The sequence below is a fragment of the Engystomops pustulosus genome, chromosome 1, assembly GCF_040894005.1.
Source record: "Engystomops pustulosus chromosome 1, aEngPut4.maternal, whole genome shotgun sequence".
Taxonomy (NCBI): Eukaryota; Metazoa; Chordata; class Amphibia; order Anura; family Leptodactylidae; genus Engystomops; species Engystomops pustulosus.
This window is the reverse complement of record NC_092411.1, coordinates 4,074,479-4,094,922: the sequence shown is the minus strand read 5'-3', so window position 1 is coordinate 4,094,922 and position 20,444 is coordinate 4,074,479. Positions and strand designations below refer to the sequence as shown.

The following is a 20,444-nucleotide window of genomic DNA, read 5'->3' as shown; positions in this document are numbered from 1 at the left end:
GTGCTGTTCCTCTGTTATTCCTCCCAGAAATTTACAAATAAACTGACAAGTGGGCGGTACCGGATTAGAGGTCTCTATGCAGTCCGACGTGGTCCGATCACTGTTAGACTGACATAATCCACAATATTCTGTAATCTAATCCCTGCAGTCCCCGTGTTACTGGATACAAGGAGTTTCCCTGTAGTTTGAGGACATGAAGAAAGAATTTGGTTCTGTCCTAATTTTTACAATATTTTGTCTTGCAGTTAAGAAGGCGAAGCTCCAGGGTCCTCCAGGTAAGAGACGTCCGGGTCATAGGGGGGCAAATCATAAACACCTCCATCCCTGTTATACACCACTAGGGGGCAGGCTGTACATTCCCCATCTCTGTTATACACCACTAGGGGGCACACTGTACATTCCCCATCTCTGTTATACACCACTAGGGGGCAGACTGTACATTCCCCATCTCTGTTATACACCACTAGGGGGCAGACTGTACATTCCCCATCTCTGTTATACACCACTAGGGGGCAGACTGTACATTCCCCATCTCTGTTATACACCACTAGGGGGCAGACTGTACATTCCCCATCTCTGTTATACACCACTAGGGGGCAGACTGTACATTCTCCATCTCTGTTATACACCACTAGGGGGCAGACTGTACATTCCCCATCTCTGTTATACACCACTAGGGGGCAGACTGTACATTCCCCATCTCTGTTATACACCACTAGGGGGCAGACTGTACATGCCCCATCTCTGTTATACACCACTAGGGGGCAGGCTGTACATTCTCCATCCCTGTTATACACCACTAGGGGGCACACTGTACATTCTCCATCTCTGTTATACACCACTAGGGGGCAGACTGTACATTCCCCATCTCTGTTATACATCACTAGGGGGCAGACTGTACATTCCCCATCTCTGTTATACACCACTAGGGGGCAGACTGTACATTCCCCATCTCTGTTATACACCACTAGGGGGCAGACTGTACATTCTCCATCTCTGTTATACACCACTAGGGGGCAGACTGTACATTCCCCATCTCTGTTATACACCACTAGGGGGCAGACTGTACATTCCCCATCTCTGTTATACACCACTAGGGGGCAGACTGTACATGCCCCATCTCTGTTATACACCACTAGGGGGCAGGCTGTACATTCTCCATCCCTGTTATACACCACTAGGGGGCAGGCTGTACATTCTCCATCTCTGTTATACACCACTAGGGGGCAGACTGTACATGCCCCATCTCTGTTATACACCACTAGGGGGCAGGCTGTACATTCTCCATCTCTGTTATACACCACTAGGGGGCAGACTGTACATTCCCCATCTCTGTTATACACCACTAGGGGGCAGACTGTACATTCTCCATCTCTGTTATACACCACTAGGGGGCAGACTGTACATTCTCCATCTCTGTTATACACCACTAGGGGGCACACTGTACATTCCCCATCTCTGTTATACACCACTAGGGGGCAGACTGTACATTCCCCATCTCTGTTATACACCACTAGGGGGCAGACTGTACATTCTCCATCTCTGTTATACACCACTAGGGGGCAGACTGTACATTCTCCATCTCTGTTATACACCACTAGGGGGCAGACTGTACATTCTCCATCTCTGTTATACACCACTAGGGGGCAGACTGTACATGCCCCATCTCTGTTATACACCACTAGGGGGCAGACTGTACATTCTCCATCTCTGTTATACACCACTAGGGGGCAGACTGTACATTCCCCATCTCTGTTATACACCACTAGGGGGCAGACTGTACATTCCCCATCTCTGTTATACACCACTAGGGGGCAGACTGTACATTCCCCATCTCTGTTATACACCACTAGGGGGCAGACTGTACATTCCCCATCTCTGTTATACACCACTAGGGGGCAGACTGTACATTCCCCATCTCTGTTATACACCACTAGGGGGCAGACTGTACATTCCCCATCTCTGTTATACACCACTAGGGGGCAGACTGTACATTCCCCATCTCTGTTATACACCACTAGGGGGCAGACTGTACATTCCCCATCTCTGTTATACACCACTAGGGGGCAGACTGTACATTCCCCATCTCTGTTATACACCACTAGGGGGCAGACTGTACATTCCCCATCTCTGTTATACACCACTAGGGGGCAGGCTGTACATTCCCCATCTCTGTTATACACCACTAGGGGGCAGGCTGTACATTCCCCATCTCTGTTATACACCACTAGGGGGCAGACTGTACATTCCCCATCTCTGTTATACACCACTAGGGGGCAGACTGTACATTCTCCATCCCTGTTATACACCACTAGGGGGCAGACTGTACATTCTCCATCCCTGTTATACACCACTAGGGGGCAGACTGTACATTCTCCATCTCTGTTATACACCACTAGGGGGCAGACTGTACATTCTCCATCTCTGTTATACACCACTAGGGGGCAGACTGTACATTCTCCATCCCTGTTATACACCACTAGGGGGCAGACTGTACATTCTCCATCCCTGTTATACACCACTAGGGGGCAGACTGTACATTCTCCATCTCTGTTATACACCACTAGGGGGCAGACTGTACATTCTCCATCTCTGTTATACACCACTAGGGGGCAGACTGTACATTCCCCATCTCTGTTATACACCACTAGGGGGCAGACTGTACATTCCCCATCTCTGTTATACACCACTAGGGGGCAGACTGTACATTCCCCATCTCTGTTATACACCACTAGGGGGCAGACTGTACATGCCCCATCTCTGTTATACACCACTAGGGGGCAGACTGTACATTCCCCATCTCTGTTATACACCACTAGGGGGCAGACTGTACATTCCCTATCTCTGTTATACACCACTAGGGGGCGGACTGTACATGCCCCATCTCTGTTATACACCACTAGGGGGCGGACTGTACATTCCCCATCTCTGTTATACACCACTAGGGGGCAGACTGTACATTCCCCATCTCTGTTATACACCACTAGGGGGCAGACTGTACATTCTCCATCTCTGTTATACACCACTAGGGGGCAGACTGTACATTCCCTATCTCTGTTATACACCACTAGGGGGCGGACTGTACATGCCCCATCTCTGTTATACACCACTAGGGGGCGGACTGTACATTCCCCATCTCTGTTATACACCACTAGGGGGCAGGCTGTACATTCCCCATCTCTGTTATACACCACTAGGGGGCAGACTGTACATTCCCCATCTCTGTTATACACCACTAGGGGGCAGACTGTACATTCCCCATCTCTGTTATACACCACTAGGGGGCAGACTGTACATTCCCCATCTCTGTTATACACCACTAGGGGGCAGACTGTACATTCCCCATCTCTGTTATACACCACTAGGGGGCAGACTGTACATTCCCCATCTGTGTTATACACCACTAGGGGGCAGACTGTACATTCTCCATCCCTGTTATACACCACTAGGGGGCAGACTGTACATTCTCCATCCCTGTTATACACCACTAGGGGGCAGACTGTACATTCTCCATCCCTGTTATACACCACTAGGGGGCAGACTGTACATTCTACATCTCTGTTATACACCACTAGGGGGCAGACTGTACATTCCCCATCTCTGTTATACACCACTAGGGGGCAGACTGTACATTCCCAATCTCTGTTATACACCACTAGGGGGCAGACTGTACATTCTGACTGCTGACACTCCCTCTAGTGGTAGAACATGGGAGTGTCTTCTCCTCATGTAATGTATAATATTAGGCTATAATAACTCTCCAGATGCCCCTCTTTATAGCCAGGGGTCTTTATTAACCCCTTGAGGAATTTCTACGCCTATTCTCTATTTTTTCATACAGTTTATGTGTATGAGGCCAAAAATTTGGAATAAATTAAGATATTCAGAATATATAGAAGGCGCTGTCAGAGCGGAATATGGTAAAAAATAGAAATGGACCGAGGCTGAAACAACACAGTTGTTTTTTTTTTTTTTTAATTTTTTTATTCTGAACCCCTTTTATGAGTAAAGGTGTCTCTTAAAGGAACTCTCCAGTCACAGCTGATGCATTGAATGATTCATGGTGCAGAGTCTGGAGGGAGGAGCCGGACTAGAACCTAAAACCTGGAGTCCTGCTCCTCCCTCCAGGGCCTGCACAAGGTGTAATTCACTGACTCCCCTGTCACTGGAGCGTCCCTTTAATAGGGCCTATTGATGGGGGTAGTGGGGGGTGGGGGTAGTCATGTCCTCATGTCTTATTTGGGGGCAGCGCAGTGTCTCAGGGTGCTTGCACCGGATGAGATGCTCCTTACTGGTGTCCTCCAGGGATCAGAGTCTCCCATAATCCTCAGCTTTATCCCGTCTTCTTACCTGGGTTACCCCTGACTAGCAATTCTCTGGTAATCCGCATGCACTGGAGCATTGTGCATCCATCTGTCGCTTTGTGCGTCCGTCTTCTCCAAAGTTCTTCCATTCCGCTCATGAAATAGGATGATCAGAGTGTAGATGGGTGGATATCTCACAGGCCACACCCCTGCCCTGCTACATCTGTTCCTCATGGGTGGAGCTTACGTTACGCACTGCAGAGGTGGTGACTTCCGGAGCGAGGTGTCCCATATCTCTCCATGTGAGTTGTGCCGAAAGACCCCAATAAATCTATTGATGACCTTATGGCCAAAGCCGTCCACCAAGTGCCATCGTCCCACCACCCAAAGATATAGCGCTCCCACGTATCCTATTGCCTAAAGGGAACCTGTCAGCAGATTTTACCCCACTAAATTCCCTGTCCTTTCTAAATTCCTGTGAAGTCCTTGTGAAATCTTTCCATTTTTTTTACCTATAAAAAAAAATCTCCTGCAAGTCAGGAAAATATGACTCTTCTCCCCTCACATGAGATGAGTCATGTTTCTTGGTTGCAGGGGTAGCGTTAATTCAAAACCCCCTATGTTCTGTTCTATAGCACCTGGAAACCTGTTGCTGGTGTCATATTAAGGTAAGAATCTCATCTTTCAGATCACATCAGGCTTGTGGCTACAGAAGTGGAGATGCAAGATGCGGATTACGATCCAGTTCCCACCAATTATCACTTCCTGTATGTCCAGTTCTGTAGCTCATATGTGACGTGTGATCGGAGATTCTTATCTTTAATATGACACCAGCAGCATATTTCTAGGAGCTATAGAACAAGAGCGCCTGAAGTGACTCTACTTCTGGAACCACTAAACTTCACTCCTCTTGAGGTGAGATGAGTCATATTTGCCTGACTTTGGGGAAGATTCTTTTTACATGGAAAAGGATGAAATTTTCACATAAAATAAGAAATTCTATAAAGGTCACTTCATCCCCGACCTGAGGGCAATTGTAGTTAGTGGGGTAGAACCTGCAGACAGATTCTCTTTAACCCTTAATTTACAGAGGCAAGTAACATGAGCAGTAGATAGACATAGAATTGTTTATTAATGGCTTGTATCTCGGATTCTGTAGCTCAGAACCATAAACCTAAAAAAAAAAAAAAAAAATCTAAATAGAAACCTTTTAACCCCTTCCTGCTGGGGTTGTAGTGTAATGGGGTGAAATCTGATGACAGGTTCTTTTTGGACTGTGGACTATGTGGGATGATATGACTTGGCAGCTGCAGTCTCCTAACCCTCACCTGATATAATGGATAACCCCCAGCATTCATATGTAGGATGGGAATCCAGGCAAAGACTCCGCCTACTGCGCAAGATAGGAAACGGGGCATAACTAGTTATCATTGCCAGAGGTAGTATCCTGCCCTGTGTTAGTTAAGAGTCCTATACCAGAGACCGCGGGAACCAACCGGGGACCTACCTTATGTAGCAGAATTATGCGACTATCAGCAGGGGCGTAACTGGGAGAGGTCGAGCCCCATAGCAAATGTCTACACATTAATACCCTCCTATATAGACAGCAGTAGTCCCTCTAAGTCCTCACACGTCACATGTCTTCTCCATTGGTCCAGGAACTGCAGAACTACTCCCAGCACATCTCCACACTGTGCCCCTAAAGATACCACAGTCACTTGCAATAATGTCATATGCATAACAACACTGAACCCCTAAATTGCTATATATATATATACACTCTGCCCCCAGCCTATATGAAAAGATACTGTCCTCCTGTGTATATAATATACAATGTTAACCAGCAAATTTGTTATATATTCTACAACCCCTTAAAAAATTTAGTATAAATTGAAAAAAATACTCCTGCACCCACTACATTCACCTATGCCGTTATATATGCACCTGTAGTTTTTATCAGCGCCCCTAATGGTACTACAGGGTCTCCTTACATTCTACTGTATACAATGTATCCCTTACATGTATCTGTTACATTATAGAGTCCCCCAATTAATATCATCATTTACTGCCTTTACCCAAACAATTAATGATAGAGACCCCCTGAATAAGGATACTGTGCCCCTCATCCACCTTACTAATAAATAATGGACCCCCCCCAATGAATTTTGTATTGTTTCCCTTTAACATATGGCATCAACTGTAATGCTGGGAGTTGTAGTACTCTGAGCACCAGAGGCGGGGGGGGGGGGGGGGGGAGTGTCTACTGATGCAGCTGAAAACTGGTTCATTCCTAGACCCCACCCAGTTTGCATTTAGAAGCCCCGCCTCTGGTGCACAGAGAAGCTCCTTTGCATTGTTGGGGGATTTGGGGCTTCCCTTTTAAGGGATAGGCCCTATACTTATCCAAAATATCTGGACAATTGTAGTAAAGCTTCGGTCAGTAGGAGGAGTCTTGTGGGAATTCTGCTTTACGGTCAAGTTGCAAAGTGTCTGGTGTTTTGCGGGTTTGATAACTTTGTTTCTTTTATCTTCTTTTCCTGTAGATAAGTTTAACACTTACGTCACGTTAAAAGTCCAAAATGTGAAGAGCACGACGGTGACGGTGAGAGGGGACCAGCCCTGCTGGGAGCAAGACTTCATGTTGTAAGTGTCACCAAGGGTTAGGACCTAAGCCTTGTCCTTACATGAACCCACCAGAGACCCCCGGTGAGGAGTATATACATATACACCCATAGTATTGCAAGGAGCACTGGACCCGCATTGTTGTGATGGGTCGGGGGCTTCAGCAGATGTGTATCCCCTATCCACAGGATAACAGAATTTGGGGCAGTGAAGAGCATCCCAGAGAACAGGTGCAGCTCTGGTGTAGAGGTTATGTGAGTGTATACAGTTCTTGTCACACTTCCCATGGCGTCACCCGGGATCACGCCAGCACGATAAACATTGGCAGCCGCCCGGTGTGACCTCATGGGTAAATATGGACCTCGGATCTACACTCCTGCTGCTTCAGTCTGTGCAACGCCCCCTGCTGTATGGAGACTGTACTACAGCAGGGAGTGGGGTATTTACAAATTTCAAGTCTGTGGAGTGTGCGTCCGAGACGCAATACATAAACATAATAAAATTTTGGTGCTCTCCTCCCTGCACCCGCACACTGCAGCTTCTCCTCTCCTCCCTGCACCCGCACACTGCAGCTTCTCCTCCCTGCACCGCGCACTGCAGCTTCTCCTCTCCTCCTCCCTGCACCGCACACTGCAGCTTCTCCTCTCCTCCTCCCTGCACCGCACACTGCAGCTTCTCCTCTCCTCCTCCCTGCACCGCACACTGCAGCTTCTCCTCTCCTCCCTGCGCCGCACACTGCAGCTTCTCCTCTCCTCCCTGCACCGCACACTGCAGCTTCTCCTCTCCTCCCTGCAGCTTCTCCTCTGCTCCCTGCACCGCACACTGCAGCTTCTCCTCTCCTCTCCTCCCTGCACCGCACACTGCAGCTTCTCCTCTCCTCCTCCCTGCACCGCACACTGCAGCTTCTCCTCTCCTCCTCCCTGCACCGCACACTGCAGCTTCTCCTCTCCTCCTCCCTGCACCCGCACACTGCAGCTTCTCCTCTCCTCCTCCCTGCACCGCACACTGCAGCTTCTCCTCTCCTCCTCCCTGCACCGCACACTGCAGCTTCTCCTCTCCTCCTCCCTGCACCGCACACTGCAGCTTCTCCTCTCCTCCTCCCTGCACCGCACGCTGCAGCTTCTCCTCTCCTCCCTGCACCGCACGCTGCAGCTTCTCCTCTCCTCCCTGCACCACACGCTGCAGCTTCTCCTCTCCTCCTCCCTGCACCGCACACTGCAGCTTCTCCTCTCCTCCTCCCTGTACCGCACACTGCAGCTTCTCCTCTCCTCCTCCCTGCACCGCACACTGCAGCTTCTCCTCTCCTCCTCCCTGCACCGCGCACTGCAACTTCTCCTCTCCTCCTCCCTGCACCGCACACTGCAGCTTCTCCTCTCCTCCTCCCTGCACCGCACACTGCAGCTTCTCCTCTCCTCCTCCCTGCACCGCACACTGCAGCTTCTCCTCTCCTCCTCCCTGCACCGCACACTGCAGCTTCTCCTCTCCTCCTCCCTGCACCGCACACTGCAGCTTCTCCTCTCCTCCTCCCTGCACCGCACACTGCAGCTTCTCCTCTCCTCCTCCCTGCACCGCACACTGCAGCTTCTCCTCTCCTCCTCCCTGCACCGCACACTGCAGCTTCTCCTCTCCTCCTCCCTGCACCGCACACTGCAGCTTCTCCTCTCCTCCTCCCTGCACCGCACACTGCAGCTTCTCCTCTCCTCCTCCCTGCACCGCACACTGCAGCTTCTCCTCTCCTCCTCCCTGCACCGCACACTGCAGCTTCTCCTCTCCTCCTCCCTGCACCGCACACTGCAGCTTCTCCTCTCCTCCTCCCTGCACCGCACACTGCAGCTTCTCCTCTCCTCCTCCCTGCACCGCACACTGCAGCTTCTCCTCTCCTCCTCCCTGCACCGCACACTGCAGCTTCTCCTCTCCTCCTCCCTGCACCGCACACTGCAGCTTCTCCTCTCCTCCTCCCTGCACCGCACACTGCAGCTTCTCCTCTCCTCCTCCCTGCACCGCACACTGCAGCTTCTCCTCTCCTCCTCCCTGCACCGCACACTGCAGCTTCTCCTCTCCTCCTCCCTGCACCACACACTGCAGCTTCTCCTCTCCTCCTCCCTGCACCGCACACTGCAGCTTCTCCTCTCCTCCTCCCTGCACCGCACACTGCAGCTTCTCCTCTCCTCCTCCCTGCACCGCACACTGCAGCTTCTCCTCTCCTCCCTGCACCGCACACTGCAGCTTCTTCTCTCCTCCCTGCACCGCACACTGCAGCTTCTCCTCTCCTCCTCCCTGCGCCGCACACTGCAGCTTCTCCTCTCCTCCCTGCACCGCACACTGCAGCTCCTCCTCTCCTCCCTGCACCCTACACTGCAGCTTCTCCTCTCCTCCTCCCTGCACCGCACACTGCAGCTTCTCCTCTCCTCCTCCCTGCACCGCACACTGCAGCTTCTCCTCTCCTCCTCCCTGCACCGCACACTGCAGCTTCTCCTCTCCTCCTCCCTGCACCGCGCACTGCAGCTTCTCCTCTCCTCCCTGCACCGCACACTGCAGCTTCTCCTCTCCTCCTCCCTGCACCGCACACTGCAGCTTCTCCTCTCCTCCTCCCTGCACCGCACACTGCAGCTTCTCCTCTCCTCCTCCCTGCACCGCACACTGCAGCTTCTCCTCTCCTCCCTGCACCGCACACTGCAGCTTCTTCTCTCCTCCCTGCACCGCACACTGCAGCTTCTCCTCTCCTCCTCCCTGCGCCGCACACTGCAGCTTCTCCTCTCCTCCCTGCACCGCACACTGCAGCTCCTCCTCTCCTCCCTGCACCCTACACTGCAGCTTCTCCTCTCCTCCTCCCTGTACCGCACACTGCAGCTTCTCCTCTCCTCCTCCCTGCGCCGCACACTGCAGCTTCTCCACTCCTCCTCCCTGCGCCGCACACTGCAGCTTCTCCACTCCTCCTCCCTGCGCCGCACACTGCAGCTTCTCCTCTCCTCCTCCCTGCGCCGCACACTGCAGCTTCTCCTCTCCTCCCTGTACCGCACACTGCAGCTTCTCCTCTCCTCCCTGCACCGCACACTGCAGCTTCTCCTCTCCTCCTGCCTGCGCCGCACACTGCAGCTTCTCCTCTCCTCCTCCCTGCGCCGCACACTGCAGCTTCTCCTCTCCTCCCTGCACCGCACACTGCAGCTTCTCCTCTCCTCCCTGCACCGCACACTGCAGCTTCTCCTCTCCTCCTCCTCCCTGCACCGCACACTGCAGCTTCTCCTCTCCTCCTCCTCCCTGCACCGCACACTGCAGCTTCTCCTCTCCTCCTCCCTGCACCGAGCACTGCAGCTTCTCCTCTCCTCCTCCCTGCACCGAGCACTGCAGCTTCTCCTCTCCTCCTCCCTGCACCGAGCACTGCAGCTTCTCCTCTCCTCCCTGCACCGCACACTGCAGCTTCTCCTCTCCTCCTCCTCCCTGCACCGCACACTGCAGCTTCTCCTCTCCTCCTCCCTGCACCGCACACTGCAGCTTCTCCTCTCCTCCTCCCTGCACCGCACACTGCAGCTTCTCCTCTCCTCCTCCCTGCACCGCACACTGCAGCTTCTCCTCTCCTCCCTGCACCGCACACTGCAGCTTCTCCTCCCCTCCCTGCACCACACACTGCAGCTTCTCCTCTCCTCCTCCCTGCACCGCACACTGTAGCTTCTCTTCTCCTCCTCCCTGCACCGAGCACTGCAGCTTCTCCTCTCCTCCTCCCTGCACCGAGCACTGCAGCTTCTCCTCTCCTCCTCCCTGCACCGCACACTGCAGCTTCTCCTCTCCTCCTCCCTGCACCGCACACTGCAGCTTCTCCTCTCCTCCTCCCTGCACCGCACACTGCAGCTTCTCCTCTCCTCCCTGCACCGCACACTGCAGCTTCTCCTCTCCTCCTCCTCCCTGCACGGCACACTGCAGCTTCTCCTCTCCTCCTCCCTGCACCGCACACTGCAGCTTCTCCTCTCCTCCTCCCTGCACCGCACACTGCAGCTTCTCCTCTCCTCCTCCCTGCACCGCACACTGCAGCTTCTCCTCTCCTCCTCCCTGCACCGCACACTGCAGCTTCTCCTCTCCTCCTCCCTGCGCCGCACACTGCAGCTTCTCCTCTCCTCCTCCCTGCGCCGCACACTGCAGCTTCTCCTCTCCTCCTCCCTGCGCCGCACACTGCAGCTTCTCCTCTCCTCCTCCCTGCGCCGCACACTGCAGCTTCTCCTCTCCTCCTCCCTGCGCCGCACACTGCAGCTTCTCCTCTCCTCCTCCCTGCGCCGCACACTGCAGCTTCTCCACTCCTCCTCCCTGCGCCGCACACTGCAGCTTCTCCTCTCCTCCTCCCTGCGCCGCACACTGCAGCTTCTCCTCCTGCCTGCGCCGCACACTGCAGCTTCTCCTCCTGCCTGCGCCGCACACTGCAGCTTCTCCTCCTGCCTGCGCCGCACACTGCAGCTTCTCCTCCTCCCTGCGCCGCACACTGCAGCTTCTCCTCTCCTCCTCCCTGCACCGCACACTGCAGCTTCTCCTCCTGCCTGCGCCGCACACTGCAGCTTCTCCTCCTCCCTGCGCCGCACACTGCAGCTTCTCCTCTCCTCCTTTCTCTTACTTTATATCAGCTCGGCCAGATGGACCAGGAAAGCAGGACTGGATTAGGAGTTGTGACCCTTTTTGGTGGAGTTGGAGTTGAAGTTTGGGAAATTGAGCAGTCAGTCGGAGGTTTGGCTCCCCAACTCCCCAGCCCTGTTTTAAATTCCAGATTTCTCCTGTGCTTAACCCTTTCGTCACCAAGGGTAATTGGTGTATTGGTCACATTCTACACATTTTACAGTCAACAATATCTTTGGAACTGCTTTACTTTTTTCTTTAATTTTTACTTATTTTTAATTTTTTCCTGATATGTGAGAGTGGTATCATTTTAATAATATGCAAGGTAGGGGAAAAAGGAATTGTGGCCCTTAAACTGCTACAAAATTTCTACAAAAAAAATGCCAAAAATTCTTGGTCATTTTAGCCTTTTCAGCCCTGGTAATTAAGGGGGTTAATTAGCTGATAAGTTAATAAACATTGTATAAACCTCTACCACAATATGTGATAAATATGTTCAGTGTCCTCCCATCAGCAATTGCCGTTGCTGAGGCAGAGGGTGCATGTACTTCTGCAATGTATCGTCTATAGCTCCTAGAGAATCCTGAGGCTGGAGGGGGCTCCTACCTCCTGATCCCTGGCACAATCCTGGTGTCCGATTATGGAGAAGAATCTTCCCTTTAATATGGTATCAGGATTGTGTTTCTGGTGACCGGAGATATCCGCTGTTAAATGGGTTTTCCCACGAAAACACAGCATATGGCCTAACTTGCTGATCGGTGGGGGTCTGAGTGATGAGACCCCCCCCACCAATCAGCAAAATGGGCCTCATTCTGTGGAAATCCTAGTTTCGTGCGAAAACCTCTTTAATGTAACAGTTTTGAATTGAGATCTTTATTTATAAATCGCATCTTTTACTGTGACTTTCCCTCTGGATCTCTCCGGTTCTGAGCCTCCTAGAAACACAACCCGGATATTAAAGGAGGAAGTTTTATAATTTTTCAAAGTTTTTGATGCGGTCTTGAAGTGTCTATCCTTATATCTGCATGGGCAGGTGTGTACCCGTATAATATACCCGTCGTGATGGGGATAAAGGGAGATTCTGATCCAGTTCTTCCGTATCTGCTCCCACCAATAATAATATCATGGGCTTCTTCTAATAGTAGTTGATGGAGCAGAGGGGTTTTCTTGTATTTGGGGGCATTAGTGACCCCATTCTCATGATTTTTCATGAAGTTGTAGCATTCGGAGCACCTCTGATCAGCAAGTCATCCGCTTCCCGCTATATGATGTGACCGATACCTGTTCCTCTACAGTCCGGGACAGGTCTCCTCTGCCATCTAGTGGTCACATGGGCCATTACAGTCCGGGACAGGTCTCCTCTGCCATCTAGTGGTCACATGGGTGAACTACAACTCTTTGTGTGCAATTTATTTTCCCATTAAAATGGATTTATTTCTCTTGTTTAGCATCAGCATATTCAGCCATCTCTACATACCGGTAGTAAAATCAGTGCCGTATGTTTTATCCTCCTCCTATGCTACACCTATAATGGATTTTTCTGCAGGTGAATGGGAGCATGATCCCTAATGATGACCCTGTACATCTGTTGTACATACATACTGAGCTCTGCCTGCTTCTGGTGTTGAGCGGATACTGAAAATCAGGTCGATGATGATGATTGATGATGATGATGGTATGATGGATGCCCTTGGATACTCATTTATGACCTCATTTAGCTTAATCTACCTTCAGAATCCATCCTGATAACCAGGGACATTACTCATAGATCCAGGCACCGGGACTGTGGTAATTTTCTTAGATTTGTTATCCATGCCCTCCTTCCTTCTAAAATCACCTTTTAAAATTATGCTAATGAGCTAGAAGCACTCTGGGGGTGTTATCAGAGCCCCTCCGTGCTATGACTTCACAGGCTGTTATAAGAAGCACTCCCCCTCCCCCAGTTAGAAGGAGGGGAGACAGTATAACAGCTCGTGAAGCTACAGCCCGGAGCTCTGGTAACGCCCCCAAAGCCTTTCTGGTTCATTAGCATATTTTTTTTTCCTTACTCCTGCTTACAAAGCTTCCAGCTATTGCCCTTTCTGTCACTACACAGAACATGGAGCTTCCTTCTCCTTCCATCTCATTGCTCTATGTTGTCCCAGGCCTGGACAGGGGTCGGATGTCCTATCCTATCCATATACAATATTAGACAACCCCTTTAATCCAGGAAATTACATTTTTCCTAAAAGACTATAAAACTTTTTTCTTCCTCTTCCTGACTCTCCTCCCCAGCGTCTTATTACGATGCTTAACCCTTTGCCCCCTGCTGGTCTTATACCTTTATTTATTCCTTACAAATGGTGAATCCTGCTGACAGGTTCCCTCTCCATAAGATGTGAGGAGACGGTCCTGCCCTTTGTGTCTGGGTCGTGCTGTCAGTATATCGGTGATGATGATGGGACAGGACATCGGGGGTCGTGTTCTTCTTCTCCTGGAATATGACGGATGACAAGTCGCTCCTTCGCCCGCCGTCTTCTCCCCGTCACCGCTCCGTGTTCTGGTTTGATGTGATATTTGAAGCAGGAAACAAGTGACGGGGAAAGACGAGATTATAAGACGCCGTCACCGCAGAGAATAATCATGAGATGTAGATCCGGTACATTCAGGAAAGTGTTTTGTTTCCTTCTTGCATAAAGGCCCTGGACATAATCTGTTACACTGGTAACTTTGTGTATGTTGTTAGTAGCAGCAGGACTGTGAAATATGGGTTTATATTCCAGGATTGTACTTTTGTAATGTGCCCTCACACTGCTGGGCTCTGTGCTCTCTGCAGCTGGTATTAGGTATTATCCCTTTGTAATCAGACCCATGAAATGACACAGGACCATCGATACGGATTTTTATTCCAGGATTGTAGCTTCTACAAGTGCACTAGGGCCATGTCCTCACACTGATGAGCTCTCTGCAGCCAGTGTTGGACATTGTCCCTGATGAGATGTGTAATCAGTCCTCACACTGCTGTGCTCTGTGCTCTCTGCAGCCAGTGTTATGTATTGTCCCTGGAGAGATGTGTAATCAGTCCTCACAGTGCTGTGCTCTGTGCTCTCTGCAGACAGTGTTATGTATTGTCCCTGGAGAGATGTGTAATCAGACCTCACACTGCTGTGCTCTGTGCTCTCTGCAGCCAGTGTTATGTATTGTCCCTGGAGAGGTGTGTAATCAGACCTCACACTGCTGTGCTCTGTGCTCTCTGCAGACAGTGTTATGTATTGTCCCTGGAGAGATGTGTAATCAGACCTCACACTGCTGTGCTCTGTGCTCGCTGCAGCCAGTGTTATATATTGTCCCTGGAGAGGTGTGTAATCAGACCTAACACTGCTGTGCTCTGTGCTCTCTGCAGCCAGTGTTATGTATTGTCCTTGGAGAGATGTGTAATCAGACCTCACACTGCTGTGCTCTGTGCTCTCTGCAGCCAGTGTTATGTACTGTCCCTGGAGAGATGTGTAATCAGACCTCACACTGCTGTGCTCTGTGCTCTCTGCAGCCAGTGTTATGTATTGTCCTTGGAGAGATGTGTAATCAGACCTCACACTGCTGTGCTCTGTGCTCTCTGCAGCCAGTGTTATGTATTGTCCCTGGAGAGATGTGTAATCAGACCTCACACTGCTGTGCTCTGTGCTCTCTGCAGCCAGTGTTATGTATTGTCCCTGGAGAGATGTGTAATCAGACCTCACACTGCTATGCTCTGTGCTCTCTGCAGCCAGTGTTACGTATTATCCCTGGAGAGGTGTGTAATCAGACCTCACACTGCTGTGCTCTGTGCTCTCTGCAGCCAGTGTTACGTATTGTCCCTGGAGAGATGTGTAATCAGACCTCACACTGCTGTGCTCTGTGCTCCATGCAGCCAGTGTTATGTATTGTCCCTAGATAGATGTGTCATCAGACCTCACACTGCTGTGCTCTGTGCTCTCTGCACGCTGCAGCTTCTCCTCTCCTCCCTGCACCGCACACTGCAGCTTCTCCTCTCCTCCTCCCTGCACCGCACACTGCAGCTTCTCCTCTCCTCCCTGCACCGCACACTGCAGCTTCTCCTCTCCTCCTCCTCCTCTCTGCACCGCACACTGCAGCTTCTCCTCTCCTCCTCCTCCTCTCTGCACCGCACACTGCAGCTTCTCCTCTCCTCTCTGCACCGCACACTGCAGCTTCTCCTCTCCTCCTCCCTGCACCGCACACTGCAGCTTCTCCTCTCCTCCTCCCTGCACCGCACACTGCAGCTTCTCCTCTCCTCCTCCCTGTACCGCACACTGCAGCTTCTCCTCTCCTCCCTGCACCACACACTGCAGCTTCTCCTCTCCTCCTCCCTGCACCGCACACTGCAGCTTCTCCTCTCCTCCCTGCACCGCACACTGCAGCTTCTCCTCTCCTCCTCCCTGCCCCGCACACTGCAGCTTCTCCTCTCCTCCCTGCACCGCACACTGCAGCTTCTCCTCTCCTCCCTGCACCGCACACTGCAGCTTCTCCTCTCCTCCCTGCACCGCACACTGCAGCTTCTCCTCTCCTCCTCCCTGCACCGCACACTGCAGCTTCTCCTCTCCTCCTCCCTGCACCGCACACTGCAGCTTCTCCTCTCCTCCTCCCTGCACCGCACGCTGCAGCTTCTCCTCTCCTCCTCCCTGCACCGCACGCTGCAGCTTCTCCTCTCCTCCTCCCTGCACCGCACACTGCAGCTTCTCCTCTCCTCCTCCCTGCACCGCACACTGCAGCTTCTCCTCTCCTCCTCCCTGCACCGCACACTGCAGCTTCTCCTCTCCTCCTCCCTGCACCGCACACTGCAGCTTCTCCTCTCCTCCTCCCTGCACCGCACACTGCAGCTTCTCCTCTCCTCCTCCCTGCACCGCACACTGCAGCTTCTCCTCTCCTCCTCCCTGCACCGCACACTGCAGCTTCTCCTCTCCTCCTCCCTGCACCGCACACTGCAGCTTCTCCTCTCCTCCTCCCTGCACCGCACACTGCAGCTTCTCCTCTCCTCCTCCCTGCACCGCACACTGCAGCTTCTCCTCTCCTCCTCCCTGCCCCGCACACTGCAACTTCTCCTCTCCTCCTCTCTGCACCGCACACTGCAGCTTCTCCTCTCCTCCTCCCTGCACCGCACACTGCAACTTCTCCTCTCCTCCTCTCTGCACCGCACACTGCAACTTCTCCTCTCCTCCTCCCTGCACCGCACACTGCAGCTTCTCCTCTCCTCCTCCCTGCACCGCACACTGCAGCTTCTCCTCTCCTCCTCCCTGCACCGCACACTGCAGCTTCTCCTCTCCTCCTCCCTGCACCGCACACTGCAGCTTCTCCTCTCCCCCTCCCTGCACCGCACACTGCAGCTTCTCCTCTCCTCCCTGCACCGCACACTGCAGCTTCTCCTCTCCTCCTCCTCCTCCTCTCTGCACCGCACACTGCAGCTTCTCCTCTCCTCCCTGCCCCGCACACTGCAGCTTCTCCTCTCCTCCTCCCTGCACCGCACACTGCAGCTTCTCCTCTCCTCCTCCCTGCACCGCACACTGCAGCTTCTCCTCTCCTCCTCCCTGCACCGCACACTGCAGCTTCTCCTCTCCTCCTCCCTGCACCACACACTGCAGCTTCTCCTCTCCTCCCTGCACCACACACTGCAGCTTCTCCTCTCCTCCCTGCACCACACACTGCAGCTTCTCCTCTCCTCCTCCCTGCACCGCACACTGCAGCTTCTCCTCTCCTCCTCCCTGCACCGCACACTGCAGCTTCTCCTCTCCTCCTCCCTGCACCGCACACTGCAGCTTCTCCTCTCCTCCCTGCACCGCACACTGCAGCTCCTCCTCTCCTCCCTGCACCCTACACTGCAGCTTCTCCTCTCCTCCTCCCTGCACCGCACACTGCAGCTTCTCCTCTCCTCCTCCCTGCACCGCACACTGCAGCTTCTCCTCTCCTCCTCCCTGCACCGCACACTGCAGCTTCTCCTCTCCTCCCTGCACCGCGCACTGCAGCTTCTCCTCTCCTCCCTGCACCGCACACTGCAGCTTCTCCTCTCCTCCTCCCTGCACCGCACACTGCAGCTTCTCCTCTCCTCCTCCCTGCACCGCACACTGCAGCTTCTCCTCTCCTCCTCCCTGCACCGCACACTGCAGCTTCTCCTCTCCTCCCTGCACCGCACACTGCAGCTTCTTCTCTCCTCCCTGCACCGCACACTGCAGCTTCTCCTCTCCTCCTCCCTGCGCCGCACACTGCAGCTTCTCCTCTCCTCCCTGCACCGCACACTGCAGCTCCTCCTCTCCTCCCTGCACCCTACACTGCAGCTTCTCCTCTCCTCCTCCCTGTACCGCACACTGCAGCTTCTCCTCTCCTCCCTGCACCGCACACTGTAGCTTCTCCTCTCCTCCTCCCTGCACCGCACACTGCAGCTTCTCCTCTCCTCCTCCCTGCACCGCACACTGCAGCTTCTCCTCTCCTCCTCCCTGCACCGCGCACTGCAGCTTCTCCTCTCCTCCCTGCACCGCACACTGCAGCTTCTCCTCTCCTCCTCCCTGCACCGCACACTGCAGCTTCTCCTCTCCTCCTCCCTGCGCCGCACACTGCAGCTTCTCCTCTCCTCCCTGTACCACACACTGCAGCTTCTCCTCTCCTCCTCCCTGCGCCGCACACTGCAGCTTCTCCTGTCCTCCTCCCTGCGCCGCACACTGCAGCTTCTCCACTCCTCCTCCCTGCGCCGCACACTGCAGCTTCTCCACTCCTCCTCCCTGCGCCGCACACTGCAGCTTCTCCTCTCCTCCTCCCTGCGCCGCACACTGCAGCTTCTCCTCTCCTCCTCCCTGCGCCGCACACTGCAGCTTCTCCACTCCTCCTCCCTGCGCCGCACACTGCAGCTTCTCCACTCCTCCTCCCTGCGCCGCACACTGCAGCTTCTCCTCTCCTCCTCCCTGCGCCGCACACTGCAGCTTCTCCTCTCCTCCCTGTACCGCACACTGCAGCTTCTCCTCTCCTCCCTGCACCGCACACTGCAGCTTCTCCTCTCCTCCTGCCTGCGCCGCACACTGCAGCTTCTCCTCTCCTCCTCCCTGCGCCGCACACTGCAGCTTCTCCTCTCCTCCCTGCACCGCACACTGCAGCTTCTCCTCTCCTCCCTGCACCGCACACTGCAGCTTCTCCTCTCCTCCTCCTCCCTGCACCGCACACTGCAGCTTCTCCTCTCCTCCTCCTCCCTGCACCGCACACTGCAGCTTCTCCTCTCCTCCTCCCTGCACCGAGCACTGCAGCTTCTCCTCTCCTCCTCCCTGCACCGAGCACTGCAGCTTCTCCTCTCCTCCTCCCTGCACCGAGCACTGCAGCTTCTCCTCTCCTCCCTGCACCGCACACTGCAGCTTCTCCTCTCCTCCTCCTCCCTGCACCGCACACTGCAGCTTCTCCTCTCCTCCTCCCTGCACCGCACACTGCAGCTTCTCCTCTCCTCCTCCCTGCACCGCACACTGCAGCTTCTCCTCTCCTCCTCCCTGCACCGCACACTGCAGCTTCTCCTCTCCTCCTCCCTGCGCCGCACACTGCAGCTTCTCCTCTCCTCCTCCCTGCGCCGCACACTGCAGCTTCTCCACTCCTCCTCCCTGCGCCGCACACTGCAGCTTCTCCTCTCCTCCTCCCTGCGCCGCACACTGCAGCTTCTCCTCCTGCCTGCGCCGCACACTGCAGCTTCTCCTCCTGCCTGCGCCGCACACTGCAGCTTCTCCTCCTGCCTGCGCCGCACACTGCAGCTTCTCCTCCTCCCTGCGCCGCACACTGCAGCTTCTCCTCTCCTCCTCCCTGCACCGCACACTGCAGCTTCTCCTCCTGCCTGCGCCGCACACTGCAGCTTCTCCTCCTCCCTGCGCCGCACACTGCAGCTTCTCCTCTCCTCCTTTCTCTTACTTTATATCAGCTCGGCCAGATGGACCAGGAAAGCAGGACTGGATTAGGAGTTGTGACCCTTTTTGGTGGAGTTGGAGTTGAAGTTTGGGAAATTGAGCAGTCAGTCGGAGGTTTGGCTCCCCAACTCCCCAGCCCTGTTTTAAATTCCAGATTTCTCCTGTGCTTAACCCTTTCGTCACCAAGGGTAATTGGTGTATTGGTCACATTCTACACATTTTACAGTCAACAATATCTTTGGAACTGCTTTACTTTTTTCTTTAATTTTTACTTATTTTTAATTTTTTCCTGATATGTGAGAGTGGTATCATTTTAATAATATGCAAGGTAGGGGAAAAAGGAATTGTGGCCCTTAAACTGCTACAAAATTTCTACAAAAAAAATGCCAAAAATTCTTGGTCATTTTAGCCTTTTCAGCCCTGGTAATTAAGGGGGTTAATTAGCTGATAAGTTAATAAACATTGTATAAACCTCTACCACAATATGTGATAAATATGTTCAGTGTCCTCCCATCAGCAATTGCCGTTGCTGAGGCAGAGGGTGCATGTACTTCTGCAATGTATCGTCTATAGCTCCTAGAGAATCCTGAGGCTGGAGGGGGCTCCTACCTCCTGATCCCTGGCACAATCCTGGTGTCCGATTATGGAGAAGAATCTTCCCTTTAATATGGTATCAGGATTGTGTTTCTGGTGACCGGAGATATCCGCTGTTAAATGGGTTTTCCCACGAAAACACAGCATATGGCCTAACTTGCTGATCGGTGGGGGTCTGAGTGATGAGACCCCCCCCACCAATCAGCAAAATGGGCCTCATTCTGTGGAAATCCTAGTTTCGTGCGAAAACCTCTTTAATGTAACAGTTTTGAATTGAGATCTTTATTTATAAATCGCATCTTTTACTGTGACTTTCCCTCTGGATCTCTCCGGTTCTGAGCCTCCTAGAAACACAACCCGGATATTAAAGGAGGAAGTTTTATAATTTTTCAAAGTTTTTGATGCGGTCTTGAAGTGTCTATCCTTATAT

General features: G+C 53.2%; 1 protein-coding gene across 9 annotated transcripts in view; it reads left to right on the top strand.

Annotated features, from left to right (window-relative positions):
• The window catches only part of UNC13B (unc-13 homolog B), a 295,618-nt gene that overhangs the window by 48,115 nt on the left and 227,059 nt on the right, over nucleotides 1-20,444 (top strand). For all 9 annotated transcript variants that reach the window (XM_072132773.1, XM_072132775.1, XM_072132774.1 and 6 more), the window contains exons 3-4: nucleotides 246-275; nucleotides 6,848-6,947. In XM_072132773.1, the coding sequence (XP_071988874.1) occupies nucleotides 246-275; nucleotides 6,848-6,947 (130 nt within the window). The remainder of the gene's footprint in view (nucleotides 1-245; nucleotides 276-6,847; nucleotides 6,948-20,444) is intronic.